At 58.9% G+C, this 17,790-nt stretch overlaps 2 protein-coding genes across 5 annotated transcripts; one reads left to right on the forward strand and one right to left on the reverse strand.

The window, feature by feature from the left end:
- Positions 1-17: 17 nt before the first annotated feature.
- Positions 18-13,351, forward strand: MAMDC4 (MAM domain containing 4). 4 transcript variants are annotated; one of them, XM_053996757.1, is made up of 30 exons: positions 18-2,270; positions 2,386-2,875; positions 3,447-3,560; positions 3,942-4,115; positions 4,310-4,450; positions 4,717-4,862; positions 4,986-5,070; positions 5,311-5,439; positions 5,680-5,826; positions 5,966-6,060; positions 6,320-6,478; positions 6,772-6,856; positions 7,268-7,417; positions 7,731-7,835; positions 8,023-8,154; positions 8,398-8,528; positions 8,621-8,726; positions 8,992-9,108; positions 9,325-9,459; positions 9,571-9,701; positions 9,776-9,992; positions 10,332-10,469; positions 10,574-10,695; positions 10,781-10,871; positions 11,079-11,225; positions 11,518-11,652; positions 11,901-12,028; positions 12,104-12,218; positions 12,360-12,544; positions 13,089-13,351. In XM_053996757.1, exons 2-30 carry the CDS (start codon positions 2,830-2,832, stop codon positions 13,128-13,130), a joined length of 3,648 nt encoding a protein of 1,215 aa, XP_053852732.1. In that variant the 5' UTR covers positions 18-2,270; positions 2,386-2,829; the 3' UTR covers positions 13,131-13,351. The 4 variants fall into 4 exon arrangements, with proteins under 4 accessions (XP_053852732.1, XP_053852731.1, XP_053852733.1 ...); XM_053996756.1 differs by having other exon boundaries at positions 18-2,875; XM_053996758.1 differs by lacking the exon at positions 5,311-5,439 and having other exon boundaries at positions 18-2,875.
- A 1,018-nt stretch (positions 13,352-14,369) lies between these two features.
- Positions 14,370-17,552, reverse strand: EDF1 (endothelial differentiation related factor 1). The gene is made up of 5 exons (XM_053996766.1): positions 17,437-17,552; positions 17,269-17,320; positions 16,103-16,263; positions 15,455-15,548; positions 14,370-14,940 (listed from the first exon to the last, which is right to left on the reverse strand). The coding sequence occupies exons 1-5, from the start codon at positions 17,512-17,514 to the stop codon at positions 14,879-14,881; spliced, it is 447 nt and encodes a 148-aa protein (XP_053852741.1). The 5' UTR covers positions 17,515-17,552; the 3' UTR covers positions 14,370-14,878.
- Positions 17,553-17,790: the final 238 nt, after the last annotated feature.

A 17,790-nucleotide genomic window follows, 5' to 3' on the forward strand; every position in this document is an offset into this window, starting at 1 on the left:
CACCCCTTGAGGGGGGCCTGGCATGGGAGCAGGCAGAGTCTGGGGTGGGAACAGCAGGAAGTGTATCAGGATTTGCCTTGGAAAAGGCTGAGGCAGGAGAGAGGAAAGCAGTGCTCAAGAGGGAGAGGGAAAGGCAGGATGGACCTGGGGGAGAGACCAGCTCTATCTCCTGCAGGGAGGGAGCTGAGCTACCTGGGAGCATGATTGGGAAGAACATGCCCATTCTCACTCTGGCAGGTGGTCACATCTTGAGGAATAGTGTCCTCCCTGACTTCATCCCTCCAGCCACCCAGGACCAGCTCAGAATTTCCCAGGGATTCTCCCTGCTTGTGCTTCCAAGTGAGGAGCAGTAGAGGGAGACTGGGAAAAGCTGCTGGAGGCTTCCCTGGCTGGAGAGCTCCAGGGAGATGTGCAGGCTGGGTTGGTTCAGTCACTGTCCCATGTGAGGCTGGGGCTGGAGGACCCTCCCAGCCCAGTCCCAGCCCCATTTCATTGTCAGACTCTGACCCTGCATGCTCCCTGCTGCTGCCTCTGCCTTGTGCCTTCAGGTATGTGGGCTCCTTCCTCTGTGTCCAGAGCCATGCAGGGTCAGCTCAACCTGCAGAAACTCAGCCTGTGCCCTGTGTCCAAAGCTCAGCCTGTGCCCAAACTCCAAAGAAAGTTTGGGCATCCAGTGGAGGGATGAGTTTCACAGACAAAAACATGGCTCTGCTGTGCCTTGTCCTACATTCTGCAAGGTGTGGCTCTCCCCTGTGCTGAGGGGAATGTTAACCAGAAGTCACACAGAGTCAGCTGCAAACCTGCAAGACAATGGATTTTGGAGCTTGGAGGCACCTCTGGGATGTCCTGTCCATCCACTGGCCTAGCAGAGCCAGCTTCAGTGGGTCCATCGTGGTGGGATTGCTGAGATACGCTGTGCAGGCTCAGGAGTTGGACTCAATAGTCCTTGTGGGTCCCTTCCAACACAGGGAGTTCTATGATTCTGTTCTAGAATTAGGCTGCTGGAAGCTGTGACCAGGTGAGGTTTGAGAATCTCCCCGACTTGGACCTCCCAGCAGCTTGGGAGTCTGCTCTGGTTTTACTGCCCTCACAGGAAAAAAAAAAAAAAAAATAAGTGGCATTTGCTGTTCTTGCTTTGTTCTTGTCTCAGTCCTTATTGGGACACTCCTCCCTGCTCAAAGAGTTGGGTCCCTGCACCCTCCTGCCAGGGCTTAGCTGAGTGACATCCCCCTACACCTTCTCCAAGCTGGGCACATCCAGCTCAGCCTCTCCTTGTGGGAGATGCAGTGCCCTCATCATCATCACGGAATATCCTTCTGTGGAGATACTGGAGATATTCAAAAACCATCTGGACACATCCTCCAGGGAACCCTTGTGGAGCAGAGGGGTGGGATGGGGTGGCCTCCCGTCATGCCTTCCATTCTGTTACTATCCTGTGATCATCATCACTTGATCTGCTCCATTATGCCCACATCTCCTATCTCCTACTGGGAGCACCAGCATCCCCAGTGCAAAGGGGAGGGGTCAGATCTGTGAGAGAGCCCATGGCACCCAGGAGGCCAGTGGCTACTTTGCCAGTGGCCAGCTTGGTGCTGCCAGGTTCCTGGGCAGGGCTTCTGCTCTCCAGCATGCCTGGACTGGGGGATGTGGGGCTGCTGGTCCTCACTGGGCCTGGCTGGCATTGGGAGAAAGAGCTGAGCCTGTGTTTTACTGCGCCTGTTGCAATCCCACTGCAATCTGCCTTCCAAGGCCGTTGGCTCAGTGGGAGGATCTGCTCAACAGGGCCCCTCTCAGGGACAAAGGCTGTGGCAGCAGAGGGGAGAGGGGTCCTGTGGAGCAGCAGCCCCTTCTTCCCCTGCCCAGGTAAGGAAACCAGTGGGGTCAGTAGTTGCCATCTCCAGGCAACACTGGTGGTGATCTGTGGGGCTCTGGCTGCCAAGCTGTGCTTCTTCCAGGCTCATCCACCCTTGCTGGGGCTCTGCCAGGAGTGTTTTGCCCCAGGAATGACCTGTTTGTGGCCCTGGAGCTGTGCCCCTTCACCCCATGGCATTCATGAGCTGGGTGCTGAGATGCTCCTGCCAGCCAGAGTGGAGTAGGCAGGGTGAAGGCTGGCTCCTCCTGATGGCATCTTGGGATCCCCAGGCTCCAGAGGGACCTCAGAGCCCCTTTCAGTGCCTAAAGGGGCTCCAGGAGAGCCTGGAGAGGGACTTTGGACAAGAACTTGGTGTGACAAGACAAGATGGAATGACTTCCCACTGGCAGAGGGCAGGGTAAGATGGAATATTGGAGATACAGCTGACTCCTAGCTCAGCTGTTCTCTCTGGCCAGAGTGCAGTCCACTGAAAGCATTGCATCCAAAGTCTTTCCCACTCTCCTTATGCACAGGGACTGGCAGAGCCCCCATACCCCTGGCAGAGGTGCCCGCTTCCCTCACAGGGCTGGCAGCATCCCTCGCTTGGCAGGAAGCATCCTCATCCTTCACCAAGCCGACACATTCCACCGGGCTGTGCCCCGTCCCAGTCAGAGTGTCACCCACCATCTTGTTCTGCATGGAGAACGGGCTGAAGAAGAGAGGTTCAGTGGGGAAAAGCCGAAGGTCTCCATGGGGCACCTGGCTCCAGCTCGCTGCTGAGGTGCTGGCGGTGCTGCTGACAGGATCACGCTGTGCTGTCCCAGTCGGCACAGCCTCGCCATAAACCTGCTGCCTGGCTGGGGAGCCGATAACAGCGGGGCTGAAGTCCAACGCAGGCGGCTCCTGGGGAGCACATTCCAGCCCGGGGCTCACGGTGTGGCCTCTTCCAGCTCCGTTTTACTGTTGCGGTGACTGGGATGGCTGGAGGCAGGCAGGCGATGCTGGCCCTCCTGGTGCTGCTGGGTGAGCTCTGCTGGCATGGGCGGGGGTTGTGTCGCTGGAGGGAGGGGGCCTCCGTGCTGGCTGCTCCATTCTGGTCCCCTACAGCAGTTTGCCCCAGCCCTGGGCCAGCCCACTGGGCTCTGCAGATGAACTCAGCCAGGGGTTCCCAGGGTGGGCGGGCGCCGGAGCCCCCAGCAACAGGCTGAGGATCACCAGTGGCTTTGTTCAGCACGGGACAGAAAACATCCAGATATTCCTGTTTCTTCCAAAAAGGGGGCTGGTACTCGAAGCACGGGTGTGATACAGCAGAGTCAGTGCCCCAGCAGGCTCTGGCACCCCGAGGCTGACGGTGGGAGGTGGTGGTGTGAGAGATGTGGAGTGCCAGGACAGTGACGGGGGGGGGGGGGGGGGGGGGGGGCGGCAGTCGTCCAGGGGAAGATGCCACTGAGAGCTCTGTACCTGCCCCAGCAGGGTCCCAAACCGAGGTGCCCAGGCAAATGTCACCTGCAGGTCACACGTGTCCTCTGTCACCTGCTGTGGGCACCGTGCCTAGGTCCCTGTGGGGTTTTCAGCCCCATTGTCTCTCTCATAGCCAGAACCGTCCTCCCCAGTGGATCCGTGGTCATCAACAGCTGCAGCAGCGTGGCTGAGCAGCTCTGCAACTTCGTCTGTGACTGCAGCGACTGCTCGGATGAGAACCAGTGTGGTGGGTGCTCAGACTCCCCAGGCCCCCAGATCCACCCTCAGGCCGTGCTTCTGGGGTGACAGCAGGCTATGCAGTGGGGGGTGTTGTGGGTACAGGTCCCTGGGGTGCCCAGGATGAATGTGGGGTCCCCCAGGTTTGGTACAGGACCCCGGGGTGGGTGCAGATTCATGGGGTAGGGGCAGGTCCCTTGTGCAGGTGTCCAGGGTGAACACAGGTCACCTGGGTGCAGGTGAGTCTGCCAGGTGGGTGCAGGACCCCAGGCTGTGTGCAAGGTCCCCTGAGTAGGTGCAGCCTCCTGGGATGGGTGCAGTTCCCTGGGGTAGGCACAGGTCCCCAGGGTGGACCCAAACCTGCCTTGACCCCCCATCTGCCCACCTTCAGGGTACCTACGGGACTCAGCAGTGCTGGGCACCCCCTTCACCTGTGACTTTGAGGACAGTGACTGTGGCTGGCAGGACGTGAGCACCTCAATGTATGGATGGGTGCGAGGCCGGGCCAGCCTGGCCATGTGGGGCATGGGGCCTCATTCAGATCACACCGTGGGCACGGACCTGGGTAAGTGGGAGCTGCTTGGTGAGCAGGCTCTGGGCACCCACAGCACCACTCCACTGGAGTCGGGATGCCAGAACACCCATCTTTGTAGGGTGCAGGGGAGGGAGCAGACCCATGGAAGGCAGGAGTAGTGCTGATGCAGCTCTGGTGCCACCCCATGGGGCTGCAGCACCCGCTCTGCTTTCTACCCTCCCCAGGTTGGTTCTTGGTGACCATGTCCCCCCCAGCAAAGACCGCAGCCACAGCCTGGCTCAGGTCACCGGAAATGCGGGAAGCAGCTGCCACATGTGAGATCAGAGCCTGGTATCACCTCTCAGGGAGCTGTGAGAGCACCCAAGGTGGGCACAGGCAGCATCGGCTACTGGGCAGTGAGGATGGGAGGCAGTGGGAAGGGATGGGGCCATCTGCCCCTGTGGCAGGGACAGAACCACCGACACCTTGAGGTGGATCCTTGCCATGCTGTTTACCTCTTCCATGCTCCACACACAGAGCTAGTGGGACCTGGGAGTCCCACCTCCAGCCGCCAGAGCTGGCAGGGCTCCATTCGTTCCTTTGGGCACCCCAGGATGCCCTGTACCAAGGGCACTTTTGGGGCTTCCCTCAGGGCAGAAGCAGACAGAGCGGCCGGTGCTGCGCCTGGCTGTGGCACACAAGGATGAGGTGGTGGGGCTGTGGCAGAGCCCTGAGCACAGCAGTGAGGGCTGGCACCAGCTGGTTGCCTACCCCGGCCGGATCATGGAGCAGTTCCAGGTGAGACAGTGTTGGTAACCTTGGTACCTGGGCACTAACCCCATAAGCTGGGACCAGAGGAGCTGGGCGATGTTCTGAGACCTGGCCCGGGCAGCTGATGCCATCCTCATCCTCCCATCACAGCTCATCTTCTCCCTGACACAGCCCCCCACCTGCGGGGCAGAGGTGGCACTTGATGACATCATGTTCAGGAACTGTGGCTTACCAGGTGAGTCCCACATCTGCTGGGATGTGAGCTGGGATCTTGGGGGAGCTGGGTGGGATGCAAAACCCAGGGGAGCTCTCCCATTGCTCAGTGTTCCCACTGTCTTGGGGCACCGCACCCTGGCTAGAGCATGAGGTGGGCAGTGAAAACCCATCCCTTGAGCCACCTCAAGGAATGATATGGGAGTGCTCACCATGTCCCTGTGGGACCAGCCACTCGCTGACATGTGTCCCCCCACCCCAGAGGTCGGGCAGCAGGCCTGCAGGGCCCAGGAGAGCCGCTGCCACCGCGGCTCCTGCCTGGCACATCACCGTTTCTGTGACGGCACCGACGACTGCGGGGACAACTCAGACGAGGGCACAGCGCAGTGCAGTGAGCACCTCTGGCCCTGGGGAGGAGTCCTGCAGATGGGCTGAGGGTCTGCCTTGGTGGGGCAAAGCTGTGCTCTGGGCCGGCAGGGGTCCACCCAGTTCTGCCCCACACCAGGAGGGCAAAATGACCCTGAGGGTTTGCAGAGGGGTGGCATCAGCCCAGCCCATTGCAGGGACCTACCTGTCCAAGAGAGGGCTGGGACCCCAGTTTTTGGATCACTGCTGTCCCTTCTCCTCACAGAGAACTTCACCCACTGCTCCTTTGATTATGATCTCTGTGACTGGGAGATGGTGGCTGGGCCACCAGTGTGGGGCAGGAACACGAGCCTGAACCTGGGCACCTCCTACAACATTCCCACTCGGGACCACAGCAACAACAGCAGGGCTGGTACGTGGCAGGGCATCACTGAAGGTGGACATGCCCTGGGGTGACACACACCAGGGCTCTGCTCAAGGCTGTGCCAGGACAGCGGTGTCCTGCACCCATACATCTGCCTGGCTCCACTCAGCCCCAGCATCTCCTGCAGGTTTTTTCCTCCATGTGAGCAGTGACCCCACTGCACAGGCTGGTGGCACAGCTCAGCTCAGCAGCCCCACCTTCCAAGCCACCAACTCCTGTTCTGTGAGTCACAGCTGGGACCTCATGTCACAGCTCATGTGGGCATAGTGGTGACAGGAGATGGGGTTCCCAACTCTGGGGACTTTCATACAGGGCTGGGGCTGTGGTTGGCCCTTGCTGGGGATGGGCATCATGTTCTTGGGGATGGTTTGGTGACATCTCTGGTGCTCATTGGGAGCTCTGAACTCCTTACAGCCCCTCTATGGGATGCAGGGGGCTGTGTGCCCCTGCCCTAAGGGCTCACCCTCCTCCCAATCCCCAGCTCGTGCTGTACTGCCACCTCCATGGTTCAGACACTAGCAACCTCAGCATCTCCTATGTGACCAACTCTACCAAGCACCTGATGAGGGAAAGGACAGGAGACCTGGGCAGCTGCTGGGTCCGGGAGAGAGTGGACTTCAACGTGACGGATCCCTTCAAGGTGGGCTCGTGCTATGCTGGGGCAGCTGGGCTGCCCCCAGGGTCAGGGACCACAGCTGTGTACAGGGGCAGCACCACTCCCCAGTCCCACTGTGGCCATGCCAGCCCACACTGTGCACCCCTGTCAGCCACAGCATTGCCCCTGCTTCCACTGAGTCCCTTCCTGGGGAAAATGTGAGTCAGTCCATGACAGGTTTTGGCTCCCCCATCCCATGGCTCCCTGGTGTCACCCTAATCCCCCCCATATTGTGCAGGACCCTTTGCTGATGTTTCTGATATGGTGCTTTCCTGCAGGTGCTGATCGAGGGGGTGGCTGGCAGCGGGGGAACCGTGGCCATCGATGATCTGATCCTGTCTCAGGGCTGTGTGAAGGAGCAGGGTGAGCTGATGGGCAGTGTTCCTCACCCTGCTCCAGTGTTGGCAGCTGTCCCAGGTGTCTTACGCCTATGGCACCATGCCTAAAGGACAGGCACGGTCTGCCTGTCCCTCTGCTCATCAAAGGGACCATCCTGGGTGCAGCACTTGCCCTGGGGTGCTGGTGTCTTTGTCCTGTGGCTGTAACACTCCATCTTCTGCATCAAAATGTGTCATACAAGCAGCTCTTACTAGGCCCTGTGTCCCCTTCAGCTGGTGGCAGCTAGGCTGGGCTGGGACAGGATTGGATGGGATGGGAAATGGAGAGCCAGGAAGATGCTTGGGTCCAGGGGACAGTGGTTTGTCATGGCTGACACTGATGCTGTTGCTGGGCCCCTTCATCATTGCTCTCCATCCTGGCGTGTTTCACCATCAGAGAAGCCTCTGGTCACACTGCTGAGCCAGGCCAGTGCCAGCCCCTGCGCAGCAGACAAGGTGGCCTGTGACAGTGGGGACTGCATTGCTGCAGAGCTGGCCTGCGACTTCGCTGACACGTGTGCTGATGGCTCCGACGAGAAGCGCTGTGGTGAGAGCCAAGGCAGGCACCATTACCCCAGCAGTGGAGGGGACCAGGCACCCCTGGGCTGGCATGGCTGGGACACGTGTGTGCCTGCACAGCCTCTGGGAGAACAATGGCCTGGCAAGACTGAGCCTGGAGTTTTGGGTTGCCCAGAGAAGCTGTGGCTGCCCCATCCCTAGAAGTGTCCAAGGCTGGTTGGACAGGTCTTGGAGCACCCTGGGATAGTGGAAGGTGTCCCTGCCCATGGCACAGGGGTGGAATGAGATGAGCTTTGAGGTCCATCCAACCCAAACCATTCTGGGATTCTTTGACTTTGCAGGGACAACAACCTTCGAGTCAGGGGCTGGGGGCTGGCACGACGTCAGCATGGGGCGGCTGCGCTGGGGTCTGCAGAAGGTCACTGAATCTGACATCTTCCTCACAGGTGAGGCTGTTCTCACCACCCAGACAAAGCTCTTCAGTGCTCAGCACCACGGGAGCCCCCAGAGCAAGGACTCCCAGTGGGTGCCACCGCACAATGGGAGATGATGCCCAGGCAGGATGCTGGGCTGGGGGTGCTACCAGTGATGTGGGACCCCAGTCCTCACCTCACAGAGTGTTTCTGTGCCCAGGGACTTTCCTGGCCCTCCAGACAGGAGAAGGACAGATGGTGGGTCCTGCGAAGGCACGATCGCCTCCACTGGGCCCCTCTGGCCCTACCTGCACCATGGAGATGAGCTACCACACCCACAGTGACCCCCAAGGTAACCCCCTGCCCACCCCCAGGGTGGCCTGCCTGCTTCCTGCCCCCAGACCCCCCATGCCCATGTGCCTTTGCTGCCTCTTCCAACCCCGTTTTGCCCCATCACATCATCCTGGAGGTGGGGTGTCCGTGTCCCTGTCCGTGTCCCTGCACCCGGTGACCATGGGCTGGTGCCATGGAGGGCTCCCACAGGGTGGCCAGGGGTTTTGGGTGCCCACAGCCTCTGCACCACCTCTTGTTCCAGGCTTCCTTGCCATCAGTGTCGCAGATCACACCACTGGCACCACCCAACTGATCTGGCAGACACAACATCGTGGCAGCACAACTGGGGGTCATGTCCGTGTCCCTCTGGGAGAGAGAAGCCGGCCCTTTCAGGTGTGCTGGATGCACAGGGACCAGCCTGGAGGGCTTCCAGTAGGACAGTGCCAGTGCTGCTGGGCACCCCGGTTCATGGCTGCTGCCCTCAGGTCGAGCTGCTGGCACTGGTGGATCTCCAGGGCTCAGCGAGCGTTGGTGTTGACAACGTGACATTCAAGCAATGCTACCTTGACGTGGTTTCACCCACAGCTGCAGGTATGGCCAGGGTGCATGGGCAGGGAAGGTAACCCCACACCCTTTCCATGGGGGCTGCCTGGTGGCTGTTGCTCTGTCCAAGAGCAGGACCATGGTGCACAAGGCCGAGAGCCAAGCACATATCCTGCCTTGGCCTGGGACCCCTTGATGGGGTAAACTTGGGGAGTGGGGCAGGGGGGCAGGGAAAAGGACGTTTGGGGGACCCATTTGCTTTTGTGATGCTTTAGCCCTTTCCACCTCTATACTGTCACCTCTCTCTGGCCAGAGCTGTCCTGCAACTTTGAGAGGGGCATGTGTGGCTGGTACCAGGATCTGTCCAGTGACTTCAAATGGGTCCACAGCACAGGGCAGGGACAGGGCTCTGACCACACCACCGGCTCGGGTAAGGAGCTGGTTGCTCTTTGGGGGAATTCAAGAGCCCAGGGCATCCCATAGCCTTCAATCCCCAGGGCCAAGACATGCCTTGTACACTCCCGGCAGCCCCATGCCTACGGAGCAAGCTCACCTAGGGCAGGCTGGGAGCACCCAGACCTGAGCTGTGGGTGATGTGGAACACTCACATCATGACCCCTCCACCCTGGCTGTCCCCAACGTTCAGGCTACTTCTTGTCCGTGGACTCCTCTGCGCCATGGAGCCATGGGCAGCGGGCCCAGCTCCTCACCTCCCTCCAGGAGCCGGCTGCTGCCCCACGCTGTCTCTCCTTCTGGTACCGCCTGGCCGGCCCACAAATTGGTATGTGCCCCATGGCATCCTCCCAGGGCTGCCCCAGGCTGGCTCCACTCTGAGGACAGTAGGGTCCCCAAGGGCTGTGGGATGGCTGCCCCCATGCCCCCCTCTGCCCAGGTACCCTGAACCTCAAGCTGTGGCCAGAGAGAGGGGAGGAGGTGGTGCTGTGGACCCGCCGAGGAACCCAGGGCAGCCTCTGGCACCGGGCATGGGCAACACTGCCCTCCACGGGCCAGCAGCGGTACCAGGTGAGGACCAGGCCCCCCCACCGTCCCTGGCACCAGCGAGGCACAGGGTGTCTGACACCACTGCCTCGGGGCAGGTGGCTTTCGAGATGCTGCATGACGGTTTCCTGGGGGACGTGGGGCTGGACGACATCACGCAGACAGCGGGACCCTGTGGGGCCAAGCTCTCCTGCTCCTTCGAGGTGGAGGGCTGTGGGCTGGCAGCCAGTGGAAAGGGCACCTGGCAGCGTCAGAGCAATGGCACCGGCACAACCGCTGGCCCTGTGGCCGACCATACCACCGGCACCTCTGCAGGTACGGGGCTGTGGCAGCCCTGTTGCTTCCCTGCTGCACTGATTGTCTCCCCTGCCTCCTCTGAGTGTCCTGCCTGTACCCCACACCAGCCTTGCCTGCTCTCTTTGTGCCATGCCTGCCTTACCCTCCCTGCCCTCCCCAGGATGAGAAGGCAATACTGCACAGGGCTTCCCAACCCTGGAATTCCCCAAATGCAGGGTCTCCCAGCCCCAGGGCTCCCTAATCCTGGGGAGGTTCCCAAGCTCCTTGAGCTGGTGGGAAAACCCAGCCCCAGTTGTCCCCTAGTGCTCCCCAGCAGGGCTGGGCAGGGGTCACAGCACAGGGGCTTCTCTCCTCCAGGCCATTACATGGTGGTGAACACGGGCAGGGTCTCCCTGCCTGCTGGGCACACAGCTGCCCTCACCTCCCAGCCCTACCAGCCCTCCGTGTCTGCCCAGTGCCTGGCCTTCTGGTACCAGCTGAGCGCTGGGACCCCAGGTGAGCACCACTCACCCTTAGACCCCTGGGGGCACCTCCAGATGGGTGGGGGCCCCACACAACACAGCCCTGGACCCCTCCTCCATGTTGGGTGCCCTGGGCAGGCTCCCTCAGGGTGTTTGTGGAGCAGAGCAGAGTGAGGAGGAAGGTTCTGAGCATGAGCACCATGGAAGGGAGCAACTGGCACCGCAGCCATGTGACTGTCCAGCCCGATGGTGAATGGCAGGTGAGACAGGGCAGGGTGCTGGGGGCAGCTGGAGGTGATGCCCTCATCATGGAGGCTTCCAGCCTCAGTATGTCACCCTGCCCAGGTGGTGTTTGAGGCAGTGGGAGCTGGGGGTGATCACGGATACATCGCACTGGACGACCTGCACGTGTTGGAGGGAGCCTGTCCCAAGCCAGGTGAGACCCCCACCCCACAGGGGCACTATGGATCAGAGGGGGGGGGATGGGACATCCTGTGGGGGTATGTAAGCCATGGGGATAGGGACAGAGCTGCTCCTGCCCTGAGCTTGGCCTGGCCCAAAGCTGAGGGTAGTGTGTACCACTCAGGTGCCCCATCTCCTGCCAGGTAGTACTGGGTGTCTCACAGCCCTGCTTTCCTCCCAGCATCCTGTGATTTCGAGCGTGACACTTGTGGCTGGAGCAGCCCCTCGGACCCCCGCTTGCACACCTTTGCCTGGGGCTGGAAAAGTGGGATCACCCTGGCCAAGTACCCTGGCCCTGAGCAGGATCACACTCTGGGTACAAGGAATGGTAGGAAACACCCATCCCTGCCTGGGCACCTTGGCATGGCCAGAGTGAGGAAGAAGAGCTGGGGGTGGATGGGGTCAGTCCAGTACACCCTGTGAGGCCTGGCCCCACAGCATCCCTGTCCCCTCTTCACCTGAGAGGGGCAGCTCAGCCCCAAGGGCAGTGAGGTGCAGGGCTGGTTTGTGCTCTCCTCCAGGCATCACTCTGGGCATCTGGGGGAAGAGTGGGACAAGTGGGGTGAGACAAATGGGTGCAGGACTGGGCGACATCCTGCACTCTGTCCCTGCCTACCCAGGTCACTACATGCACTTCGACACCAGCGTGCTGGGTGCCAGGGGCACCAGTGCCCTGCTGGAGAGCCCACCCCTGCCCGCAGCCACTGACTCCTGCCTGCGCTTCTGGTACCACATGGACATCCCGGAGCACCTCTGTGAGCACTGCAGGACAGGGAGGAGGGGTCCATGGGTCCCTGGGTCTCATGTATGGGAGTGTGCGCCTCAGTCCTCCCCACCTGTGGACCATGGACACTCTGCTTCAATTTCAGCTGGGCAGTGGCGTTGGCCCATTCCCTCTGGGTGCTGCCATCCTGGTAGAGGCTAGCATGGCTGGGAGGGCTCGGTGGCTCTTGTGGGCTCGGGGCAGCTCGTAATGCCAGACGCCTGTGCCCCCTCCTTGCAGCCAGTGGGGAGCTGCGGGTGGCGCTGCACGGCACAGCGGGGCAGCGGACGGTGTGGAGCGTGACAGGGCATCGCAGCCGGGGCTGGAAGGGCGCCGTGGTGCCGGTGCAGAGCCCCAGTGAGTTCCAGGTAAGTGGGGCCACCCTGGGGTGCAGGGTGTCTCCAGGCGTGCATCAGCCCCCCAGACCCCACCTTCCCCCCCAGATCAGCTTTGAGATCACCACACGGAGGTGGCCGATGGAGGGGACAGTGGCACTGGATGACATCATGTACAGCACCAGGGTGGGCTGCCATTCCAGTCCGGAGAGTCCAGTGGAAGGTGCGGGGAAGGGGGGGCGGGAGGGTGTGTGCAGTTCTGGCTGTGAAAGGTCAACCCAGAGCTGCCCAGGGTACTGGGCTGAGGCTGGAGGCAGCTCTCTGGGCAGTGGGTCGAGCCTGACAGCATTTCCTCCCCCTGCAGAGAAGCCCTCCGGCAGTTTCGGCAGTTTCGTGGCGGAGGTGGTGCTCGGTGTGCTCCTGGCCCTCGTCATTGTGGCGCTGGTGGCTGCTGGGGGCTGGTACTGGCTGAAACAGCGAAGGCTGGCGAGCAGGACACCGATAGAGAGCAACAGTTCCCAGGGCTTCGACAACATCACCTTCCGAGATGTAAGGACAGGGTGAAGGACTTCCCTGATTACCCCAGCTGTGCTAAAACAGCGTTTTCCTAAAAGCTCAGCAAATGCTAGCAGGCTCTCTCTGACCCCGCGTTCCGCCAACGCGACAGGGAGGTGCAAAGGGCTCTGCCTCTTATCTGCTTGTTGACAAAGAAGTGATCCCGAGCTGCAGGACTGACCTAAAAGCGCTGCTGCCACCAGGCAGCTGCTCCAGAAAGAGCTGAGTGTGTTCCCACCCCAGAGTCTTGTGGGAAGGAGGTCTGGCAAATCTGGCTCATCCTCACTCAGCCAGCACTCGAGTTAGTGCAAGGTGTCTTAAGCTGCAGGTCCCTTGGACAGATTTGGTGACATATCCAGCAGAGCCACCAGCCCCAGCATGGACTCCAGCAACAGACATGGAGCCTCCTGGGTGCACTGGGGGTTTGCTGCCTCTGCCGGGGTCACAGATTGTCCTCGCTGCAGCCTGGAAGAAATCCTGGTGTTTCACAGCAGGCAGCCCATGTTTGTCACCAATTCCCACTCACCTTCCTTTGCAGGACAAGGTCATTATATCGTCAGGGGAGGGGGATCAGTCTTGAAATTAGCAGCCAGCAGCAGGAATTGCCTACTCCCCCCCGGGCAGACCACCCCTCGACAGGAACCCACACTCCATCAGCTGCCTGCCCTCTGCCCCGGCACCGGGGAAGCTGGCGATCCGAGGAGCGTGCCCCGCCCAGGGACACGCCGCTGTCATCGCTATCTCGCGGTGCTCAGGGAAAGCGTTTTTGTTGTTTGTAACGTGAATTTTTTGCTTCCAAGACACAGCAATGTGCCCGTGCTTTGTCAGGGGACACGAGTGGGAGTTCTCACAGTGGCTGTCCTCATCCAGTCAGGGTTCTGGCCATGGAAGGGGGGGTAAGTGTGGGGTCCTGGCCCCCACAGCAGGGGTTCTGGCCATGGAAGGGGGTACTGCAGAGGGTATGAGCCACTTCCCATGCCCAAGACAAAGCACAAGAGCTCCCAGGGCACAGAGACTCCAGGGGAAGGAAGTTCAATGCTTCTGCTGGCTTTGGGGAGGGTGAACAGTGGGTGGGAGGGCAGGGAGCAGAGGGGGGCACCACACAGCACCCCTCAGGGCAGCAGGCAGCTCCCACTCTGCTGCCCACACACCTTGTGAATGCACTTGATAAACGTCACTGCAAAACCCGGTGCAGGCTGAGGTGCAGGCTGGACTCAGGGCCTGGACCCCACCCTGTACCCAGTGCACCTGAGCCCAGGACCCCTCCCTCACCTCCAGCTTTCACACCTTAACACTGTGAACTCCAAACCCAGCCCCACACACAGCCCAGTTCAGCCCCTGCACAACAAGGAGTATCCTGCTAACCCCAGCCCCCATGTCCAGCTGGAGGGACATCCTGCTTTCCCAGATTGTGACTAAAGCCTGTCTCCCTCCCACCCAGCTGTGTCCCCTGTAGGTGATGCCTCAGTCATGTAAAGCATTATCCCCACAGCCCTGTCCTGTTTGCAGAAATGAGGGCCCAAGAGAGCTGAGAGCTGGGGAAGGGCAAGGAAGGCTCAATCTTCACCTGATGGCTCTGCACCTGCCTGGCTCTGCAGATCCCCACAGCCTCCCCTCACCTCCACAGCACTGATTCCAGCCCCAGGCTGCTGACCAAGCTGCACCATCTGCGACACAGGGAGAGATGACACAGCCAGGAGGGCTGTGACAGTGCTGGCCCTCATCCCAGGCACCCCAGGTGTCCAATAATTACAATCCCAGAGGAAGAGTTGATGCAGCTCCAGTCACACCCAGCCACAACATTTTTACTACCAGCTGGTCACATGCAGCAGCCCCCCTGGGCAACTGAAGGGTATCAAACTTTATTATAGATCTCTTTAAAACAGGCTGGAAAGAACAAACCAAACTCATTGAGATAACAGTGACTGAGTCATCATTTCTGATCAAGCCCCAACTCTCCCAAATTATTTATATATAATGTATCTCACCCATCCCCCAAATTGTTTCAATTAAATCCTCACATTTCAGACCACCCTAAGTGCCTTAACATCAGCTGCTGCTAACACCACAATGTACATGTTTTCTAGCAAAATCAGAGGCAGGGTTTGGGTTTTTTCTTGGGGTTTAGATCCTCAATCCCTGAAAAGGAGCAAGGAAAAACAAACATCAGGAAAATTGCTTCTTTAAGGTTGCCTTTTTACAGCAGGTACAGATTCAGCAGATTTCCCCCCAAAGCAAGTCTGAAACCCTCTTGTTCAGCTTGGCAATATGCAGAGTGGTTGAGGAGAACCAGATCAGTCTGAGCAAACTAATTTCGAGGCTTTGTTGTCATTTCCCTTTGGAGCCAGTTTCCAGCGGTTTTCCAATGTCCTTTCCACGCAGTTTGAGGCCTGGAAGAAGACAAAGGAGACCACCACCATCAGCACTCAATCATTCACCCAGTAACTTTTATTTCCATGAAATTTAGCCTTAAGAAAGAGAACATCCAGAAAGAGAGCAGGGGAACCAGAGTTCAGGAGAATCCTACTTTAGTGTCTAGGAGCACCAGACCAACTTCAAACAAAAACCAATCAGATAGGATCTGAACCAGCCCAGGAGAGTAAAACCAACGCTAAATCCTTCTACAAGTGCAATCAGGCTTCCATGGGTCTCAGCAGCTCACAGGTTTTGCGGGCAAGCACACAGGGATGGTCCCCAGGGCACAACTGCAGGCATGAAGGTGCAGACAAAGATCAAGAGCTCCCATTTCTGGTTCAGTCAGCAGATCCAGGTTTTATCAGAACATGATTTAATGGCACCACACCCACAATAAACTCCAGCCAGCAACATTCCTCACAGGAAAAAGGTAAATACTTTCCCCCAAACCAAGCACTGGCAATATTTCTGCAGTCTCCCTTAACTCACCAATGGCTCTTTCAATCTTGCCCATGACCTGGTTATTGGGAATTGCTCGTCCTGATTCGTAGTCAGCGATAACTTGTGGTTTTTCATTGATTTTCTGAAAAGAGAGGATGAGTCTCAAACACAGCAGTGCTCAGCAGCAGCCCCCCAGGACTCACACAGATAAGGAACAGCCCCTCATTATGCCAGGACAGATGACAAAGTGCTGCTCCCAGACTGACTCCATCCCCACTGGCACCTCCCTGAAGTGTCCCAGTGCTGGTGACATCCATCCTGAAGGGACTTTGACCTCCCTCCTTCTCAGGAGGAATAGGAACACCAGGGATTGCTGTTCCTTCAGACAGCGTAGAGTTGCTAACACTGCTCAGCCCAGATTGTACAAACCTCTAGGGCTGGTGTGAGCTGCTGGGAGGAAGCAGGAAGCAGCCTCCCACCAGCTGAGCAGCCACAGACAGGCTCTGCCTCCAACCTGGGGCTCAGGGGCTGCACAGACAAACCTCAAAACTTTCCCCAGACAACTGAAGCTCCCAGGACATCGGACACCAGAGATGCTGCATTCCTCAAACTTCCAGCCCGTGACACCATCCCACTGCAGCTGCCCATGAGGGAACAGGGAAGGTGCCCACCCTCACCTGGAGGTGCTCCACTCACCGTGGCCAAGTCCTTCTGCGTGAGGCCCTTGCTCTGTCGGCCCTGCTGGATCACTTTGCCCACCTCCAGGGAAACTCTGTCATGGTGAAGCTCCTCTGTTTCACGGTCAAGCTTTGCCGTATTCTTTGTAATGAAGTGTTGCTTGTTCTGGCCTGCTGCCCCTGTCATTCGAAGCAAGAACAAAAAAAACAACCAAGGACAAACAAAATAAGGTTCAGAGCTGTGCCAAAAAGTATCAAAGGACTTTTTCCAAGCCCTCAGCTGCCCAGGATCCCACAGCGCTGTCAGGATTTCAACATACCAACATCAACACTGATCTCACCCAATTCTCCTGCCCATCAGGGAACATCACCTTAGCCCTGTTCATAGTGCTGTGCACACCTAGCCACGTAGAGCTCTTCCCTTTCCCTGCTTCACACCTGAACTTCACTCCAGACAGGGGTGCTTGCTTTTCATTGGGGATTTAATGCTCTAACTTTACTGCAGACACATATTTGTGCTGCAGCACAAAGGGGTCAATACTTGAACTTGAATTGTGCTTGCTCAGTATGAGGCACCACAAGTAAGTAGTTTTTAAGCAATTTTCTGATTAATTTTCTGATAATTTCTGTCAAATTGTCTTTGACAAATAAAGTCTAATTTTACTTAGCTTTGCTAAAAGACAGCTTCAAAAACATTGTTTTCTCTCATGTTAGATATAGTCTTTAAGCCCTAGTTTGAATCCTTTCTCTCACATTAGTCTCTGACATTCAGTATCCCTATAAAGCTGATTAACCTTCTTCCAGGATCATCCCTCTATTTCCAACCATCAGAATAGCTTCCCTACAGTGAGAGAACCCGGCAATTTACATCAGAGAAGAAACAAGGGATTTTTAAAGAGCAGCGCCATAGGAAGATCGGCAGCCATTCAAATCCGCAAAAGAAATAAGCTGCCAAAACAGGGAGCTTAAGTTTTGCGATCACAAAAGCTCTTCCAAGATCTCTGCAGAAACCAGGCAGATCTCTGCCCTGGGCAACCAGAAGCGGAGGGGAAGCTCCAGGGCAGCTCATCGTTACGGCCCAGTTCGGGATCACTGGCTCAGCCGGGCGGTGCCGCCTCCTGCCTGCTCTCCCCATCCCAGGCAGCCGCCCCAAGCCGGACCGGGCGCTCCCCGCGGGATACCCACACTTCTTGGAAGTTTCCACGTCCTCCCCGCGTCGCTGGGCCGCCAAGATCGCCTGGGGAAAAAGCGAAGGTGCGCGGTGAGCACGGCGCCACTCGGAGCGGTGGCCTCGACCACGCCGAGCACAGGCCCGCCGTCTGCCCGGCCCCGCATGCGGCTCCCCCCGCTCACCTGCTTGGACTTGGCCTGGGCCGCGCTCGGGCCCTTCTTGCGCAGCACCGTGACCGTGTCCCAGTCGCTCTCCGCCATCGCTCCGACCCCGCCCGGGCCGCGCCCGCCGCCGGGCACCGCCCAATGCCCGCCTCCGGGGGCGCGGCCGCGCGGCGCCCGCTGATAGGCCGAGACGCACGCCCATCAGGAAAGACAGGCGCTCATAGGTGGAGACAGGCGCGAGCGCAGCGGGCGGGGCCTAGGTTCCTGCATGGACTGTTGGCTTAACTGAGCCCAGGCGTGACGCAGCTCCGTTTGATAGGTGCAGCTCCCTGCCAATCAGCCTGCTCGCTAGGTGATTGGCTAGTGCCCACT

The sequence above is a fragment of the Vidua macroura genome, chromosome 21 (assembly GCF_024509145.1).
Source record: "Vidua macroura isolate BioBank_ID:100142 chromosome 21, ASM2450914v1, whole genome shotgun sequence".
In the NCBI taxonomy this organism is placed as follows: Eukaryota; Metazoa; Chordata; class Aves; order Passeriformes; family Viduidae; genus Vidua; species Vidua macroura.

Coding starts and splice junctions, on each gene's coding strand:
- MAMDC4 (XM_053996756.1), top strand. CDS start 2,830: ATGGCTGGAGGCAGGCAGGCGATGCTGGCCCTCCTGGTGCTGCTGG. Junction 4,116..4,309: donor CACCGTGGGCACGGACCTGG/GTAAGTGGGAGC, acceptor TACCCTCCCCAG/GTTGGTTCTTGGTGACCATG. Junction 10,470..10,573: donor GCTGAGCGCTGGGACCCCAG/GTGAGCACCACT, acceptor TGCCCTGGGCAG/GCTCCCTCAGGGTGTTTGTG.
- EDF1 (XM_053996766.1), bottom strand. CDS start 17,514: ATGGCGGAGAGCGACTGGGACACGGTCACGGTGCTGCGCAAGAAGGGC. Junction 17,321..17,436: donor CCCAGGCCAAGTCCAAGCAG/GTGAGCGGGGGG, acceptor CTTTTTCCCCAG/GCGATCTTGGCGGCCCAGCG. Junction 16,264..17,268: donor CGTGGAAACTTCCAAGAAGT/GTGGGTATCCCG, acceptor TTCGAATGACAG/GGGCAGCAGGCCAGAACAAG.